This window comes from Candoia aspera, chromosome 7, assembly GCF_035149785.1.
Source record: "Candoia aspera isolate rCanAsp1 chromosome 7, rCanAsp1.hap2, whole genome shotgun sequence".
In the NCBI taxonomy this organism is placed as follows: Eukaryota; Metazoa; Chordata; class Lepidosauria; order Squamata; family Boidae; genus Candoia; species Candoia aspera.
The window spans coordinates 15233664-15252981 of record NC_086159.1 but is presented as its reverse complement, the minus strand read 5'-3'; the positions used below and the strand labels follow the sequence as shown (position 1 = coordinate 15252981).

The 19318-nt window shown below is 38.7% G+C and overlaps 1 protein-coding gene across 1 annotated transcript in view; it reads left to right on the top strand.

The window, feature by feature from the left end:
- The window catches only part of CACNA1C (calcium voltage-gated channel subunit alpha1 C), a 506884-nt gene that overhangs the window by 413984 nt on the left and 73582 nt on the right, over nucleotides 1-19318 (top strand). Inside the window, exons 22-29 of the mRNA XM_063309210.1 lie at nucleotides 4593-4699; nucleotides 7212-7299; nucleotides 8140-8247; nucleotides 10082-10134; nucleotides 10223-10369; nucleotides 10750-10951; nucleotides 12276-12434; nucleotides 13836-13946. Coding sequence (XP_063165280.1) covers nucleotides 4593-4699; nucleotides 7212-7299; nucleotides 8140-8247; nucleotides 10082-10134; nucleotides 10223-10369; nucleotides 10750-10951; nucleotides 12276-12434; nucleotides 13836-13946 — 975 coding nt within the window. The remainder of the gene's footprint in view (nucleotides 1-4592; nucleotides 4700-7211; nucleotides 7300-8139; nucleotides 8248-10081; nucleotides 10135-10222; nucleotides 10370-10749; nucleotides 10952-12275; nucleotides 12435-13835; nucleotides 13947-19318) is intronic.

The following is a 19318-nucleotide window of genomic DNA, read 5'->3' as shown; positions in this document are numbered from 1 at the left end:
CAAATTGTTCAGTAAGCTCAGGGAAGAATAAATGTCCTGGAACACAACATTTGTTCATTTCAGGCAGCAATACCCCTACACCACACAGAAGGGGACTCTTTGTGAAAAGCTCTCCGAATATCCTTATATCACTCTTAACCTAAGACCAAAAATGCACATTATAACCTGTCATTATGAACTCAGGCAACATGAGGTCTGACATGAGCACAACATGAGTCAGACTAGAGTGCAATTTCTGTTTTGTATGTCTTGCAGTGCTAAATTGCCTTTAGGAAGCAGAATTTCTACCTAGCAGATCAGGAATTCCTAGCAATCAAGTGAAGCTTCATGAGGGTTTGCTAGTGTGGGCAAATACAAATGAAGCCAAAACTCATTCCATGTTTATGTAGAAAATGGAATTGTATTAAATGTAACCTGCTATGATAAGTTACACTTGCTGAAATAGCCTATACTACACGGAACTATTGAAACAGGAGCAAACTTTAGCTACTCTGGAACTGTAAAACATGAAAAGACAGGGGAAATCACTAAATCCCTCTCAAGCTGATAAGGGGTTTGATAAGCTATGTCAGCTTGGTAAATTACAGATTGTTCAGGATGTTGGAGAGGGACTAGGAAAAAGTCTAGAAAGGAAACCCCTGACTGGATTTCTTCTAGCATACTGAACCAAAAATTACTCCATCACATTTTAACCTTGCATGTTGTTGAATCCAACCTGGATGGGTCTTTTACAGTCCAGCAGGTCATGCATGTCCAGAAAATTGGGTTAATCAAATAAGCTGTGGCTAGGTAAACTGAGGTGGGTATCCTGTAAATACAGCCACTGAAGATGACATCACCTTCAGTATTGTTCTTCCATAATATTAGCAGCATCAGAGTTTAAAGGGTCATATTTCCTTCTATCTTGTAACTGTGCCCTGGTATATAGAAGACCACAGATCACTAGAATAAGTGGTATAGCTCTGAATTCCACATAGTATATCCACTAAGGGTAATTCCCTTTTAGCTTTCATAGGAGTACAATGGGCCCCAAATGCTGCAAAACAAAAGTCTCCAATGTTGCCTCGTTCCGTATTTATTTCTGCCAATAACCTTAGCTTAGAAATAAACTAGTCCTGACCTGGGACACTGAACCTGAGAGACAATAGAACTGGTGATCGCTCCATTGGTGAGACAACCTCATCTTAGCCCAAGCCTATAGTATCCCTTGGTCGGTCTACTTCCAACTGTGAATATTGTATCTGTGTGATTTCCCAAGAGAAACTTACGTACAGGAGACTATGTGGAAGTGCATTAAAACATTCAGAGGCAGAATAGAGAAAATAAAAATAAGCTCCCTCTCATTTTACAATCATTTGTCTAGCCATTGGTTGTCATTATGTTTAGGATATCACTAAGGGTTTTTCTCCCTAAATCATTCTTCAAAATTATTATGCTTGGAGAGAATCCTCTAGGGCAGTGTTTCTCAACCTCAGCAGCTTTAAGACGTGTGGACTTCAACTCCCAGAATTCCCCAGCCAGCTTGCTGGGAGTTGAAGTCTACACATCTTAAAGCTGCTGAGGTTGAGAAACACTGCCCTAGGGATTGGGTCTAAAATGTTACTGTTGGCCAAGATCAATGTAATTAGCAGCATTTTATTATTCCCCAAAGCGTTCGTTGTCAGTCCTAATGTTGGAGAACCTAAGAATGCCTTCCAACACTACTTAGTGAAGTGTTAAGCTTTTCACCAGCCTTTATAAAATTGATAAAATTGTCCAAGTGACATCACCTTACAGGTAATGGAAAATCTAGATTAAGGTCAAAAGTACAATTACCTGTGTTTACTTTTTAAAAAGACAACCCAAAATTCAAGACAAACTTCCCTTCATGCCAAAAAAGAAAAAAGGAAGATTGGCCAAGAAAAAAAAATCATCTACCTTCATTACCACCTTCCTGAGCCATCTAGGAAAACTCTCCCATTTTAAAAGTAAATGTTTTGAGTGGAAAGTCTAATATTCCTTTCAGGTAAATACAAGAAAGGAAATGGCCTGACTAGACAATATTCTACCTGAGAAAAGCTACTCTGGTAGTGAAATCTTCAATCAGAGCTGAGTATAATTTGTGTTTGATGCTTTTTTAAAATGCCCTCTAAACAGAGAAAATCCTTGCAATATAGGTCTTGTCTTTCCACCTCTATCTTCCTGCCTGGGAACGAAAGTTTGCTTCAGATTTCTCCTGTAAAGATAGGACATAACTTGAAGCTATTAATACTTGTTGATATGTGTAATACTAGTTGAGAATGCATCCAGGCTCTAACAGCTCTGCCTTATTTATTTTAGAAGATGGGCTGGTACGTACAACACTAAGGCTTAATAAGTTTTGTTTGCTTCTGACTCGGGGGATCCCTCATTCAACAGATGTGTAGGAACCAGGCTATCCTCCAAGTTTTAGGCAGTGACTCTTTTTTCTTATAAATTTGATATTTGTTTCTACCATCTGGTTGAAAACTAATCTTAGAGAAAATATAATTAGTATGTTTTTACACAATTACTTCTGGGCTTACTATATAACTTTTTCGACTCAGTAAAAAATATAGGCACTATATCTAGAAAGTAAATTCCCATGATCTCTAAACATATTTGTAAATAGCAGAAAATATCATACTTCTAGTTTTTCTACTAATTTATGCCTAGCATTCAGCACTCTTTTAATATCCTCTTCTCGTCCATCACAAATGCATGTTCATGTCAGAATTTATTGTACAACTACTGCAAGGCCCTTAAGATCCTTCATTGCCCAGCTATGATTGACTTATTTATCTTACATGTCAATTTCTATAGCCCAAGTTTATGTGGATTTTTTATCCAGTGGTGTCATTGCTCTGATTCAAAAACTGTAACCATAATGTTTTACTGTGCCACTGAATAACTTCATAAAATGCAAGCCCACTGGGGAATTCTGGAAGTTGAAGTCCACACATCTTAAAGTCGCCAAGGTTGAGAAACCCTGCTTTAAAATACAAGTCCTGACAGACACTTTGACCAATTGTTACAGCAAATGCCCTTCCTTTTACAATTAATTATATCATTTTGTATTGATTTTTACTTGAAGAGCAGTGTTTATACTTCATTTCTGATTTCTTTCCAATAGTAGTTACTGTTTCCTAATACAATTTGGTTTGGATGATGCATATATTTAATATCCCATCCTCTTTAGCATATCAAGACTGACTGAAAATTACAAGTTTTATGCACAATGTATTCTGGATTGATTGCAAGAACTGAAGCATGCAACTATGGTTGTTGTTCTTCATATTCCAACAAGTATTGTTATTTTAAGACATTTTTAGATCTGAAACGTATAAGGGGTCATGCGAAAATTCTGTTTGCAGGTAATGCTTTCCTTGTAGCAACCAGGTGTATAAGCAAAAAGAAACTTAACCGGATTGGCCACAGCAATTTATTTTCTAGACATTTGGATTGTCTTGGACTGTTAACTAAATGCAAAGCAAACAGACAAAAAAGTCAAGTAAGTTATTATCGTGGCACAGGAAAAATATAAAACAGAAAAACACTGTCCCTGTGTAATGTGGGCACTTAGGATCAAAGGGACTAAAAATAATAAAATGCCTGGGAAAAGGAATGTTTTAGCCTGATGTCCAAAAAGCAGCAACATAGGTGCCAGGTGTGTGTCCCTGGGGAACACATTCCACAAGTCCCAAAGCACTTACAGCCTCTCTTCACAAAAACAATTGAAGTACCCATGAAAGTTCATATGGGAGAAGGCATTCCTTGAGGTTCAGAGCCATTAAAAACTTAAAATCAGCCCCCCAAGATTTTAAGATTTAATTGAATTGGACCTCCAAATGGGTCCACGCATATACAAAAAGCTTCTTTTTTTCTTCCTGGAGGAAAACATTGCTGGTAAAAGATTGATGGAGAAACTGCTATGATCTACTTAATGTTAAACTCCGATTTTATAAGATATTGCAAATATTGATTCAGACTAATCTACCTTATCCCTGATAATAAAGATCACACTTGGGATTCTTCTTGTGGAGACACTAGATCCCTCCTGTTGTAGAACCACTATAACAGTAGACTAAATTGTATTGATGAAAACCAGGCCTGCTAGTAAGAAAGCAGGAATATAATCCTCAATTCAGTCTGAAAGATTAATGGTTTAAAAACATGATGATGACCCTTCTAAAAACTTAAAGAATCTGGATCTGGTAGCAGTATGAAAAGGTCTTTCTTCACATTGGGATCATCAGACTAATTTTCATTAAAGGAGATTTATGAAAGAAGTTTCCATTTAAATAAAGCACATTTTATGAGATTCTAGAACGAATGCCACACTGAAAGCTACCAAAAAGAAACATGTATTCCAAATAGTACGCTGTAAAATGACACCCATTCCTTAGCTGGACCAGACACTGCTTGCAAGTTTTTCTTGCATATCCTTTCCTAAAAACACATTTACCCCTCTTTGCCTCCTTCCTGTGAAACTTTATGCTAAAATATGCAGAGCTTTTCTGCCCTACCCTCCCTTTGCTTGCTCTGAAAATCCTTGGCATTTGCTAACAGTAAAATGTTCATGTGATTGCCTATAGATGACTGCTTATGGAGCCTTTCTTCACAAAGGCTCCTTCTGCAGGAACTACTTCAACATCCTGGACCTGCTGGTGGTTAGCGTTTCTCTCATCTCCTTCGGGATCCAGTGAGTAAGCTATTTCCACTTGGAAAGAATCCCATGTACATGGCGAGTAAGGAAGAGCAATGGATCAAGGGAAGGCAGACCCATCTGCAGTACACACTGCAGTACTTTGGCTCATGGTTTTGTCCTTGACTGTTGAGCCATAACCACTTGACTATTGTATATCTCCCTCCAAAACACAAATTCTTCTTATGACAACTTAGAATGACAATTTAAAAAATATGACAATTTAAAATCCAGTATCTGCACATCTGAACTGGCAGTTTTGCCAGCTGGGGAATTCTGGGAGTTGAAGTCCACCTATCTTCAAGCTGCCACGGTTGAGAAATGCTACTGAAATTGCATCTACTTTTTTTTTTCTTCTTTCCTTTTTTTCTGTATAAGATCATCCTTTGCTCATGCTGAGCTACATTCAACAAAGAACTGTTTATTTATAGTCAATTTGTCTTCTTCCTGGATGATCCTTTCTCTTGGTACAAACTTCTGCAAGAAGTTAAAGTAAGCAGATGGGTTTTTAAAGCCTGGTTTTTAATTTCTGAATCTTCCACATAACTATTTTTACATGTCTGATTTTCATTCTCATTTGAAAATGGTTGGGTCTTTGCATACTTGTATGAAGGATAATTGAGAAGCCACAAGCTGCTGTTTTTAGTTCAGACGTGCAGATACTGGATTTTAAATTGTCATAAATTTTAAATTGTCATTCTAAGCTGTCATAAGAAAAACTTCAGTGCCAAAGTGCACTGAATTATTTACTTTATAACATTATAGAAGAAACAAAGGAGAGAGAGAATGGCAGTAGAAGCAAAAAGAAAAAAAGAAACTATTGTTTGTTTCAGTATTACGCATCTGGCTTAGATTGAAGACTTGGTCTCAGTAAGGATTAGGAGGCTGGACCTAAAGCATCATGGAGCTTAAGAATAGATTTGAAGGAAACAAAAGACGTATTGCCCAGGTATTCGGTAAAACATTTCCAAACACACAGAGCAGCAATGCAAAATCACTGAGTAGTGTGAAATAGGAGATTTTTGTATGGCTGAGATTGATATAAAGCTGAGGAGAATCATTTATAAGCAGGGCAATATCAGGACATTGATGTAGATAGGTAAGAAATGCAAGACTGAGTTATGAAATACTTGGAAGGCTAGAACAAGGAGCGTGGTCTTGAGTAGGAAGTCAGTGTAGGAATTTAAAGAGGGTATTACATGACCATAATTTTGAGAGTAGTGACTTAGTTGGTCAGCATTGTGCCAGGCAGACATTAGGGAGCTGAAAAAAAGAGGATGTCGCAGAGAAGATTGTGTGGACTAGAGTGTTTTGCCAAGGAGGCAGAAAGGGTATGGAAGTATGAGCATGGAAGATGAAAAGAATATAAGCAGCTTGGGAAACATGGATTCCTAATTAAGAGCAGGTAGTATGGCTTATAGTGAAACCAAAAATGTCAGTTAATGACTCATAGCTAATGTGACTCATAAAGCTAGCACCACTTTTTTTCAAGTTCACACAGCCTGAAAACTGTCAGGCTGCTGTAGTGAATGGCAGAAAGGGGCTGTGCTCCTGCTTGTGCAAGGTCTGAGGAGCTCAACCTTTTTCAGAGAACGCAGGGCCCCCAAAGCAAGCTTCTTCAGCATATTAATCTAGTTCTTCAGGTTGTTCTGAGCTTATTTGGAGCAGGGCAGCAAGAATGCAGTTTAGAGTATTTTGTGTTTGACAGAGCCACCTTGTAGGTTGAATATGTCTTTCGGGGAATAATAACTGGAGAATTGACCTTCTCCAAATTAGCAATTTGGTGAAATGCTTCTGAGAGTCCTTATCTTAAAGTGCCTTGTGATGACTGCTGCATGGCACTGTTTTTGTATTGTGTCGGCTGTGCGTTTGGCAGCTTGACTTGTCATTCTTCCCTCTTGGTCAGTATGGTATTTTTTAGAAAGCTTAATACAGCTGTCCCTAACAGCTTCCTCCCCTTTATAGACTTAGTATGCGGTATCTAACCTGTAATATAATGTGGTAGAAAGACTCCATGTACAGAATTCAAATATACATTTAAAAGAATAGACATATTTTAAAAAAAAAACTCAGTGGCTAACATGGGCATGCAGTGGTAAAAGGAATAAAGTCTCTGCTGCCAGGCCAATACACTTTTTACTAATAAGGTATTACAATAAAATTATATATAAATGATTAAGTTGAAGAAATTCTAGATGAGTGCAAAATTTTCCTATGAAAAATCAAATACAGTTTAACTGATTTAAAGATGCCAACACATGTTGCCAGCTTTATATTACAGTTTCAGACAACTCAGTAGAAATGTTCGAGGGAAAGATATATAGATCTCTTACAAATCTTTCACAGGCCTTGCAAACTTTAACTGAAAGCATAAGAACTGGAAAACTCACAGTATAATGCTGGCTTTCTGTGCTTGGTCACAATGTCTATTTAACTACATAATTTTCCGCTCCTGGTTAACACCTAGAATGATACTAAATCCTGATCTCCCACTGTTGTCCTTCTCTAGGTCTAGCGCAATCAACGTAGTGAAGATTTTACGAGTTTTGAGAGTCCTCAGACCATTGCGGGCAATCAACAGAGCAAAGGGTCTAAAGGTAGTAAACTGTTACCAGCCCATTAAAGATTAGTTGCTGACTTGCTTTATGCTACTCCTCTGAATGAATCCGCTTGGGTTCTTCTTCCATGCTGGGCAAGGAGTGTAAAGGCAGTAATTCAATGCATCTGCTTTGCTCAGATAGGCAGGATTCCTGGTTAACGGTGGGTGATTTTTTTCCACAAATGCACTATTTTACTTCTCTCCATATATATAAATGATTACCATTCCTTTTATGGCAAAAAGTAAGGTCAATTTTTTTTTTCTGTGATAATGCTGGACTGCGCAGAGCCTTGTGAATTGGCTATTACATTGTTTGACTTGCAAGTGCCCAACAATACGATCTAGGGCAGGAAATTTCTCTCTGTTACAGTGATCTATATATCCATGTGGAAGGCAATTCTGAGAAAAGTATAGAGTGGGCCTGTCCACGCTACAAGATGGGAGAAACGTATTTTCTCTAATGCTAGCCCATTCCAAAATCATTATGGGGCCCAGTGCAGTTTATGGGTGGCCATTTGTCACCTAAACAAAGGCAGCATACCCATTTAGGGTATAGATCCTCTTCCCAAAAAAATCAATACCTTGTTTAGCCTTTTCACTGTGGATACAAATAGTAAAAAGCTGATAGATTTAAGAAAAGTGGACAGTCTTATCTATTGTGCAATATTTGTGTCCCAATGATGCTGTTACTCCTTTCTCTTTTCAAGAGCACAGTCTATATGGCCTGTGGATTTTTCCCTTCTAAGAGGCACTGCATAGATGTATTAGATGGTTAAGTGACAAGAACATTAGTACTTGAACCATTCAACTCATTTTTATTTCTGATTTTTATTTGCAGCATGTGGTTCAATGCGTATTTGTAGCTATCCGGACCATAGGGAATATCGTGATCGTGACCACCTTGCTGCAGTTCATGTTTGCCTGCATTGGAGTTCAGTTGTTCAAGGTAAATGCCACGGGATCTGTTCTTCACTTCACTGATTGTCAATTGTGAAAAATTGACACTCCAATAGAAAAGTTTGGAAGAGTTTGGGGGAAAAGGAAAAGAAAAACTGCCTGGGCTCTACATTTTTCTAGAATTATCATAAGAATTAACACAGAAATATTAAAGTAACTGACTTGTTTAAACTTGAGAAAGCTACTGGGCACTTTAGTTCATAATATATACTCAGGGATTAACTAATGGCATTCAACTTTTGTACTAATGTGTTCAATGTCACTGTAATGCTCTGCAAAAGTAACCCCAAACATTACTTGAATGTGATTTGGGGCCTTGTGCCACATTTAATGATAATTCAAGGAAAGATTTTATGTATGCAGGTGGATGAATGTGGGAACCCTCTCTAAATTTTGTTGAATATTGGGGGTGAGGGTGCATCCAACAGAATCAGCCCAGCTGTTCTCTCAAGGAATTTAGTAAGCACGTGAATGAACACTCCCTAAAGCTAGGGATGATTCTAGAAGCTGGAAAGTCCACCATATGGATCACATAAACCTACATATTTAATCAGATGTACACGTAGGGCTGATATTAATATTGTGGCCATTATTGAAAGTAGTTTGAATTCCAAATATGGGTTTGCAAAAAGTGGATGACAGGCCATATTATATGGGAGTTTTTGCCAGCAATGAGCTGCCTACAATGCATTTTTTATCTAAAAAGTACTTTTGCAATGTCAGCAATGATGGTACATATGAAGTGTGAAAACTCAGGACATTTCAGTTTGCTTCATAAGACCATAGATTAAGAATTCATCATTTTACTACAGTCCAGTTTTCAGAGTAAACTAAAAACTTTCCCTAACATAATCTTAAACATTTCCATGTCTTCTCTGTTTCTTCCAAAGTCTCCTTTGTTTAATGTTCTAATACAAATATATCATTTTATACTAAGTTGATAGAATTGTCCCTTAGGATGCCAATAAATCACTGTATGATTTTTATCCTTACTATAATCATAAGTACATATACACTATTCCCATTTGGGCTAAGGAAAGTTAAGCAAAGTACAGGAAAGGAGTTAGAAGTTATAAGCCAAAGAAATTAAGCATATAAAATAAGAAAAAGCAAAGGAAATTCAGCTAAATTTAGTTTACATCAAAATCATTGATGTATCTGCATCTTTTCTCACTTTTTTATCATTGCAAACACTGTCTTTTGTTATGTAAGCTTTTCATCCTGTTCTTTTTGAAGGTTGCTGCAACTCCTTCAAATCACAATTTTCTTAGGCTTTCCCTTCCCTCTCAGCCCATTCACTCTTCCTTCATACCCATTCAAATAAAGGGCAAATTCTCAGTATATTTATGTAATGCACCTGCCAGATCAAGTTGGACATTTTGGTGGATTTGCACGTTTGAAATAGTTTGGAAAATGGCTGGAAACCTGTTTTATTGATGACTTTTGCTTCAGACTCCTTTTAAAATTATATACTTAAAGATTAAAAACAACCGTTTTAATAAAAGGTATTCTGAGTTACAGTACAAAGTAAATATCTGATAAATAATTATTCCTATCTCAATCTGACTCTTAACCCTGCTGTATGTGTGTTGTCCTGAATCAAACCTTATAACTTAGTTCAGAAGTACAATTTTTGGCAACACAGGCCAAGATCGAAACAGAATGCTGTAGTACCGGCAATACAATTCAAGCTATTAAAAACTTTAAATGGCAATAGATGAAGAAAGGACAACACACATTTTTTCTTCATGAGGCAGTAATTAAAGCATAGCTCTGTGTTCTGCTCTGTAATTAAATTATTCTTCTCTTTCATCCTCATCCAGGGCAAACTGTACAGCTGCACCGATAGCTCCAAGCAAACAGAAGCAGAGTGCAAGTGAGTTCATGATGGTTTGCCTGACCACTCTTCCCTGTCAACTGCTGTCAAGGAACTTTCTTTTGCATCTATTTCCTTCTTCTCACAGGGGCAATTTTATCACTTACAAGGATGGAGAGGTGTCTCAACCGATGATTCAGGCCCGAAGCTGGGAGAATAGCAAATTTGATTTTGACAATGTCCTCACAGCTATGATGGCCCTTTTCACTGTTTCAACCTTTGAAGGCTGGCCAGAGTGAGTATATAAGGCAATGTTTCTTTACATTTCATGGGCCCCAAATAACTTGCCTTTTTCAGCATTTAAACTGACATGTCAAACTAGGCTTGTCAATCAATACTTCAGGGTGTTATCATGTGCTAATTCAATGCCTGTTTCAAAAGTTCTTTAGAAAATACCATTTCATTTCTGACAACCACTGGTACAGTCACAAGATTAAGCCAATGTCTGGAAATCTGAAAACTTCCAAATGGCACATTCAGAAGGCTGCTTGTCCTTTCAGCTGAGCCCTAGAGTATGCAATTAGCAGCTCAGGAAGGATCTTAGAAAAAGGCCTGCCAATTAGGGTTGTCTGAAAGTGTTTAGTGTCTATTTCCTCCCCCCCGCTTTTCTTCCAGACTGCTGTATCAATCCATAGATTCCCATATGGAGGATGTGGGGCCAATCTATAACCACAGGGTGGAGATCTCAATTTTCTTCATTATTTATATCATCATCATTGCTTTCTTCATGATGAACATCTTTGTTGGTTTTGTCATCGTCACATTTCAAGAGCAAGGAGAACAGGAATATAAGAACTGTGAGCTTGACAAGAACCAGGTAATTCCATGATGTGACTGAAGAAATTAATTACGTCTAGCAGTGCAGAAACTATTACAGCTTAATTTTTTAACTGATAAAATAATTTATTTTTTGAGGCAGAGATAACATCAAGCTCCATGATGCAGTTGAAGAAACCTATTATATCTAGTGGTATAATGGCTGTTAGAATAATTTGTTGAATGGATAAAATGATTTCTTTTTTTGAGGCTAACATGGAAGCCTAAATTTTATTGCCATGTATCTGCAAAAACAAGTTGATGATACTACAGTATTGATGCCAGCAAAACATTTCATGTGGACGTTATAGCTGAATATTAGGTGAATAAGAAAAAAATGAGATATTTCTTCTTGCTCTGAAGGTTCCTTTCAACTGATATCTTGTTGGGAGACAGTAGGATTCATGTGGCTGACAAGAACGTTTGCAAATATCTTTCTTCTAGGAAAGTCAGAGAGCGAGTGCCACTAGTGAGTGCCAAAGTCAGAGAGCGAGTGCCACTAGTGAGTGCCAAAGTCAGAGAGTGAGTGCCACTAGTGAGTGCCAAAGTCAGAGAGTGAGTGCCATTTAGAACCCAAACCACTGAAAAGTAAGAGGAATGTATCAGTGGGGTTTATTCCAAAATAAATAGTTACAAGATTGCAATATGAAAGAATCTCAGATTTAATACAGATGTTTTAGGACTGCAACTCCTAGAATTTCCAGTCATCTAAGGTGCTGCGGGTTAAACCGCTGAGCTGCTGAGCTTGCCGATCGGAAGGTCGGCAGTTCGAAACCGCGTGACGGGGTGAGCTCCCGTTGCTAGTCCCAGCTCCTGCCAACCTAGCAGTTTGAAAACATGCAAATGTGAGTAGATTAATAGGTACTGCTTCGGCGGGCAGGTAACGGCGTTCCATGTAGTCATGCCGGCCACATGACCACGGAAGTGTCTTCGGACAAACGCCGGCTCTTCGGCTTTGAAATGGAGATGAGCACCGTCCCCTAGAGTCAGACACAAACTGGACTTAATGTCAAGGGAAACCTTTACCTTTACCTTAAGGTCATACTAGATGGAATTCTCAAAACTACATGAACTTACATGAGGTACGATCGCTCTACCAGTTGTTTCTCACAAAATGGTCTGTACTACACAAACGTTTGGGCCCAAAACAATGTGTTAGTCTTTAAGGCACCACAAAGACTCATTATTAGAAACTAATAATTTCTCCTAAAGGAAGAAGGGCTTTTATGCTGAATATTTCTGACCAAGCTAAACAATCATTTACTTGTAGAATTTATTTTTATTGTTATAGATGAACCATCTAACCCACTACTTTCTCTTAACAGCGCCAATGTGTAGAATATGCCCTGAAGGCCCGGCCCCTGCGGAGGTATATCCCCAAAAACCAGTACCAATATAAAGTATGGTATGTGGTGAACTCCACCTATTTTGAATACCTGATGTTCGTCCTCATCTTGCTGAACACCATCTGCCTGGCCATGCAGGTAGGTGGGAAGTTAGAAAATACCAGGGCTGTGCAGAGTTTCAGAAATAATTTGGAAAAGATACTTCAAAGCAGCTGCATCTTCCCCTGGGATTCTATGACTGCCTGAGGCAGCTTCCCCATTATCTCAGGAAATGGTATTGTTCGCTTTAAACAGTTGAGGACAGATGCAGCGTCCTTGCCCCATGCATTCTGAAACACTTTTTTGGAATAGAACCCAAAGCAGTATACAGCCCTAGGAAGCCTTACAATATCATAGCTAATATTGAATTCACAACAATATTCATGAGCTAGAAACCACATAGTTTCTTTAACGTACTGTAGTTTGTTTAATTATCAGGAAAAAAAGAAGTATGTTATTAAAACCAGGAAGAATTTTCTACTGTGAGAGAACCAAAATTATCTGAAAGTATTAATTTGTCCCATTCTGTGAAAGCAGATTAAGGTGTGTCAACTGCATACCGTTTTTTAAAGCAAGTGTATTTCCTAAGTGCAAGTCTACATGTTTTCATATGCAGAAACAGTGGTTTTTAAAAGCCTTTTTTAATTTAAATTCTGTAAACATGTATATCCTCAAAAGTGTTCAGACACCCATAGTGATAGTGGAATTACCCAAATGAATGTTGTCTAATGGCTTAAACTGGAAACTAGGGAACCCCTACTCTGAATGTTATTGAAGCCACCAATTCAGTAGGTAGCCTTCAGCAAGTTAATATTCCTTCTGCCACTGCTTTCCATCTTCCCACTGCCTCTAAAATATTTAGTTAATAATACTTTGCCTTAGTATATAGGGCTGTTTCAGAGTTGACTAAGGTAGTGAAGTGTTTTGTACACTTGTAAGGAGCTACATGAAGCTCCCATATAAAGTAGTACATTCTGACTAATACTTCAGCCAGGGGACCAAGCTCCATTAATTGGTATTCAGACAAAAGCAGCAGTAGAATATAAACCCAGCCCAAACTATGTATAATTTCTGGTTTATAGCTCACTGTTTCATTTTGATCTTGAAGATCTACCCTCCCTTTTCTCCCTGTTCCTTCAATGTCCCTTCCGTTATTTTCTAGTTCATAACACTGAGAGTAGGGCCTTTCTTTTTAGTTAATCAGATATGGGTTAAAATCACAATCCATCTGTGTGTGTGCAAGTGTACATTTTATTATCATATTGCAATTGGTTATCCCCAGGATAGCACCATATTGTGTTAGACAGAAAGCCATGTTCTCCGTACCATACCTGGCTTTGAGGTGAAATAAATTTTTAATAGTTAATTCATGAAATTATGAAGAAATCAGAAGGAAATGGGAGTGGAGGGGGGTGGGGAGAGAGAACTGGTAAAAAGGGAAAACAGTCCACTTTTCACAATGCAAAATGGAATGATTAGTTGTTGGGGATTTATTTTCAGCACTATGGTCAAAGTCCTATCTTCAAAGAAGCAATGAACATCCTCAACATGCTGTTCACTGGCCTTTTCACCATTGAGATGGTTCTGAAGTTAATTGCCTTCAAACCCAAGGTATGTTATCGATCAAAGTTTCTCTCTGTGCATGTATGGGGTCAAAAAGCAGACTGGAGGAGATGAAAAAGGTAGTATCTCCTTTTTAATCTCCCATACTCCTCCATAATCTACCTAGGAAATGGCCTTGAGCAGTTGTTGTCTAGGCTGGAATCTCAATCTCTGCTTGGAATAGCCTCTCCATTTTTAAATTGTGTATATGGACAGAATCATGCCTTTATGAATCATACAGCAGTTCTGTGATTCTTCAGAAAACAGAAGCTGTAGAGTGTCATGCACCCCAATGGACCCCCATGGGAACATAAGGATTTTCTCAGTGCCAGTTGTAACGGCTAACATGAAGCCAGAATCAAGATATTTGCTCCTGGGCCTGAAAAGTGCTCTCTGACACACCCTTTTCCTCTCCTTTTTAAAAGCAAAGTTAAAGAAGGAACATCCCCAGATCCCTCAGATGTAAGCAGAGCACTTTACCAAAGAGATAGTGGTAGAAAGTTCCATCAGGAAGGCTTGTATGATTCAAAAAAGAGGATTGGAAGAAAAAGGTAAAGGAAGAACAGCAGTGCTGGGACGGGAGGAAGAAAAATGGCAACTTCTCCAGAAAGAGGAGACAGGAAAAAAGAGAGAGTGCTCATCAAGCATTGATGAGGTTGGGAAGGGAAAGTGAGGAAATGTTTCTCATTTGCTCAGCAATGTCTGGCTTCCAGGTGAAGGAATTTCACCCACCCTGCTTGCTCAACAGTGGAGATGGGAGGCATGAACAGAATGCAAGAGCATTCGCCACTTACCCCTCAATATTAAGGCATTGAGAAGGTTGCCTGGAGAAACGGAGGGAAAGATCCCTTTGCTCGGTGGCTGTGATGCCCAGCCTCCAGGCCGGCTCTGGTTCTGTACAATCCTGGGAAATCGACAAGAAGTGATGGGAAGTGGGTTGGCAGAGTTAGGAGCATTTCCCAAAAGTCCAGCAGAATTGAAGTGCCCCCAGGACACTCCTCCATTTCTAAACTTGCACAGGAAATGCCTGGCTCGAGGGCTGCAACAGAATGAGGAAAATATTCTTGCTTTGTCTGCTCCCTGTATCCTCCTCCTCCTCCAGAAACACAGAGCAGACAAAGCAGCATACCTGAGTAGGTGAGACATGGTTCTCCATCCCACACCCCTAGAAGGGCATATTCACCAGGCCTTAAAAAAAAATTTTTTAAGGTGTATTGCAGAAATAAATAAAACATTGTGGTAACCATTTTGTGAATTGCAGCCACAATAATTCCCCAAGATTGGAAAGCAGCCCCTAATGTACAAGGTGTACCAAGAATCAGGCCCTATAGGCAATTTATTGTATACATTACGTTAATTGTTTGAATTGGTTGCCATTGTCTTCTAAACACTTCCTTAGTCATTTGACGCATGACCTTTGAACACTCCTAAATATAATAACATTTTCTCTGGAAAAAGTAATTAATAAAGCAAATGGTGATTGGCTTATGGGGCCTGAGTGTTGGTACACCCTGTATATCCTTCACTGTTCTTAATTCATGAGACAGTGGCTAGTATAAGGTGAGTACAAACTCACATGATTTAAATGGTCTTCTAAGAATGCTAGTACAGGTAGTCCTCGTTTAGTGATCACAATTAGGATCGGCAACTAGGTTGTTAAGTGAAGCAGTCGCTAAGTGAAACCACGACTGTGCTTACGATCTTACTTCAGCTTTCCTTTGTTTTATAGACCTGTGAAGGTCATAAATGTGAGGATTGGTTGCAAAGTTTCTTCTTCATCACTGTTGTAACCAAAAACAGTTGCTAAACTAGGCGGTCACTAAATGAGGACTGCCTATAATATGAAACATTGCAAAGTCTAAAAAGTGAATTCTCTTCAGGTTATTTATATATTAAGTGCTTTTTATCACAGAAATGTTAGAAGAAGGTGCTATGCCATGGTGATTTCTCCACTTCCAAAACATTTCTGTGAATCATTTCTTAGTCTATTTTACATTTGCAGCATAAAATAAAATCCTTTGTGCTTGTAAGTAGAAGCTAGTTTGAGTCCCACTAAGTTTGTACTAATAGTTATTTTAGCTTTGTTATGCCAGGAATGGTCTTTTTAGATAACATGGTCTTTGGAAAATAATTCATTGCATAAATAGTATTTTTAAATTATGGAACCTAAGAAAATTACCATATAAATATGTGTATGTGTCTGAGCTCTCTGTAACTAACTCCAAAAAAGATCTTGAGGGCTTCAAGACAGATCAGTGAAGCAGTAAACTCAGTTTGCAGCAGTTTTGGAAAAGGTAAAGGTTTAAATTGGAAAGCTATTGAAAATAAAACTGCCACTGTAATGTCCTTATACCAGGGTATAGTATGTTCATATCCAGAATACTATATACAGTTCTGATCACCATTAAAAAAATACCATAAAACTGGAAAAAGTGCAGAAGAGAATTACCAGGAGGCTTCAAGCAGAATTACCACGAGGCTTGAAAACCTAACCTACAAGCAAAATCCAGAACATTTGGAATTCTCTAGCTTGGAAAAATGGTAATTGAGGAGAGACATGATTAAAACATACAGTATAAAACTGTGGATGGCATGGACAAAGAGGACAGGGGGGAATTTGCCTTCCTTTGTCAAAACACTAGGACACACATAAGTCCATGAAACTAGCTGGAAAGAGATTTAGAATAAAGGAAGGCATTTTTTCACACAGCACATAAGTAACCTATGGAATTATTATGGGAAGACATTGTGACAGCTACCAACTTGGATGGCTTTAAAAGTGGATTGGATAAATTCATGGAGAACAAGTTTTGCAAGGGCAAGTTCCTCAAGACTGGAGCTAGCATGCCTCCAAATATCACTTGCAGGAAAGAATGGCAGGAATGGGATATTGTCTCCATCTCCTGCTTAGAAGCTCAGAAAGACATCTGGTTGGCCATAGTGAAACAAAATGCCAGACTAAGATGTACCTTGGCCCGATCCAAGAAATCTATTCTTAGATTCTTACAATATTACAGATACTGCCTTCTGTAGTATCTGGCCATTCTATTCATTCCAGTAGGGTCAGCCTGCTCTGAGACCCATCAGATAAAGAGTGCCATCTGGGAGGACCCAGAAAGGAGGCCTTCTCTGTCACAGCACCTGCCCTTAGGAACAGCATCCTCCTGGAGTTCTGCAGGGCCTCCACTTTGCCTGCCTTAAGGTGACCCTTGAAAACCTGGGGCTAGATGGCTGGGCAGGTCCTCTTTTAGTATTAGATGTAATGGAGTTAGGTTGTGTCTTTTAATGGTTTCCCTCTAGTTATGTTTTATGCTTCATTCCACATTGTTTTATATTTTATTCTGTTTTTAGTCTGTGAAGCCACCAAAGTCATCTGGGAGTTAGGCAGTGGAGAAATGTGATAAATAATATTGTTTTTGAACCCAGTTTTTCTAATCTATCAATATAATTTTGAAATAATTGTTTCATCTATAATATATAAATACTGTACCTTAAAAGTAGAAGAGACAATAGAGGTTGAAATTATAAATTAAATCAATGTATCTTGTGACATCGGCACATGTGGTAACCATCCCACTGTCTCACCATCCAGGTCACTAATAAAAATGTTTAAGAGTAACCCTCCCCTTGTCCCCCTGGCCATTTTTAAAATTATTTTTTATTATTGAAGAGTACCAGACCTTGTGGTACCTCGCTGGATGCTTCTGTTTGGTGATGAATAAAGGCTCCTTCTCCATCATCTGCTGTCCTCCTGGCACTAATGCTCTTAGGACTGAATCTATATTTTCTCCCAAATAATTTTTACAAGAAATTGTTGAAAAGTTATGCAGGGATCTGGACTGAGGTTTCTTCAATATACTCAGCCATACCAATTCTCTTGTTTTTATTATAATAATTTTAAAATAAGAGACCCAAGAAAATACTGTCGGAACTAAAGAACTGGATAGGAATGAATAAACTGTTCTATATGGAATTGTACTTCTGTATCATGGTGAAAAAATGGGGCTGATTTCTTCCTGGAAAAGTAAAAAGAAACATCTTTGGGAGAAGGGGAAAACGTGCTTTGAGACAAATTTCAAAGATGGGATACTGTAGAACATATTTCATTTCCCGAGTCATCCCCTCAGAAAAACATAAGGTAGTCAGATTGCAGTAGTTGCCTTTTTTAAAAAAAATCAGTGATGGAAACTAATAAATATTGTGTATAGAGATTGTGCTTTTCTAGCAATTGGCTACGATCCCCAGGCAGCTTTAGCTTTCAAGGTTTTTTTTTTCCTCCTTTCTTCCATTTGGTAATGTTAATTTCATGTCTATTGCTATGGCTAAATTGTGTTGTAACTTTAATAAAGCATGCATTATCTCTGCTTGATATCTGTTGATACTTAGTAATATTCCATACAACTCATGTATATGATTTAGGCTTATGAGTCAGAATGTGTGAAATGACAGCAAAGAAATGATTACATGCTGTTTTTTAACCAGGATCCAAAGGTTTCAAATCTGCTTCAAATCTAGTAATAGTGTTTATTCTCTTGACAATGTGACTTCAAATGCAGTGTTTCTCAGCACCTCATAACCTGCTGACCATAAGGGGCAGGGAAGTATGCATAGAGTTAGGAATTCTCTCGGTGTCCCCATTTGTTTCTTATTCTACTTGCTCTTTGTTCATGAGGTTGCTAATCTCAGGGGGGTTTTTTCTACCTTAGTCCCCTAGTTATTCACACATGGCGTGTTCTCCTCTTGATTCTCCTCCTGGTAGGATGTAGCTAGCCAGGTGCTAGGCTGTTCTGCTTTGGTTGTGTATTTCATGCAAATAAATCTCCTTCTAGTTGAAGCTATGCAACCTGCTTCAATAGTCTTTGAACTTAGTTGTCATGAGTGCCGTTGAGCTGAAGACATCAGCGCAATGGCACACATGACAATAGCAAGGAAACAGGGGAAGGGGCTCAAGATAAGTAGCCATCAACTCACAAAGACTGAAGGACAAGAAACAATGGCTAAACGGATCGCGAGGCACACCCAAGCTGTTAGCGCTAACGCAACGGAGATCGCCCAGCTGACAGCAATCACCGGAGGAATAGAGAAACCGATGATGGGCGATCCCGGAACGCCAGCGGGGCCTCGCAACCCCTCACCTACCGGCAAGACAACGTGTTGGACAAAGGGGGGGTGACGTAACCGTGAGTGAGGGGGCGCTGACCGGCGCGGGGTATTTAAACCCCGCACCGGCGCGCTCCTGTCACTCTCAGCTTTTTTCCTATACTGTACCTACACTGTGAATAAATCAGAGCCTGTTCCACAGAACCAGTGTCTGAGCATTATTCAGAGGTAGGCAGCGCATGACATAAAGCTGAGAGTCATAAACTCAGCCTCGCCGAGCC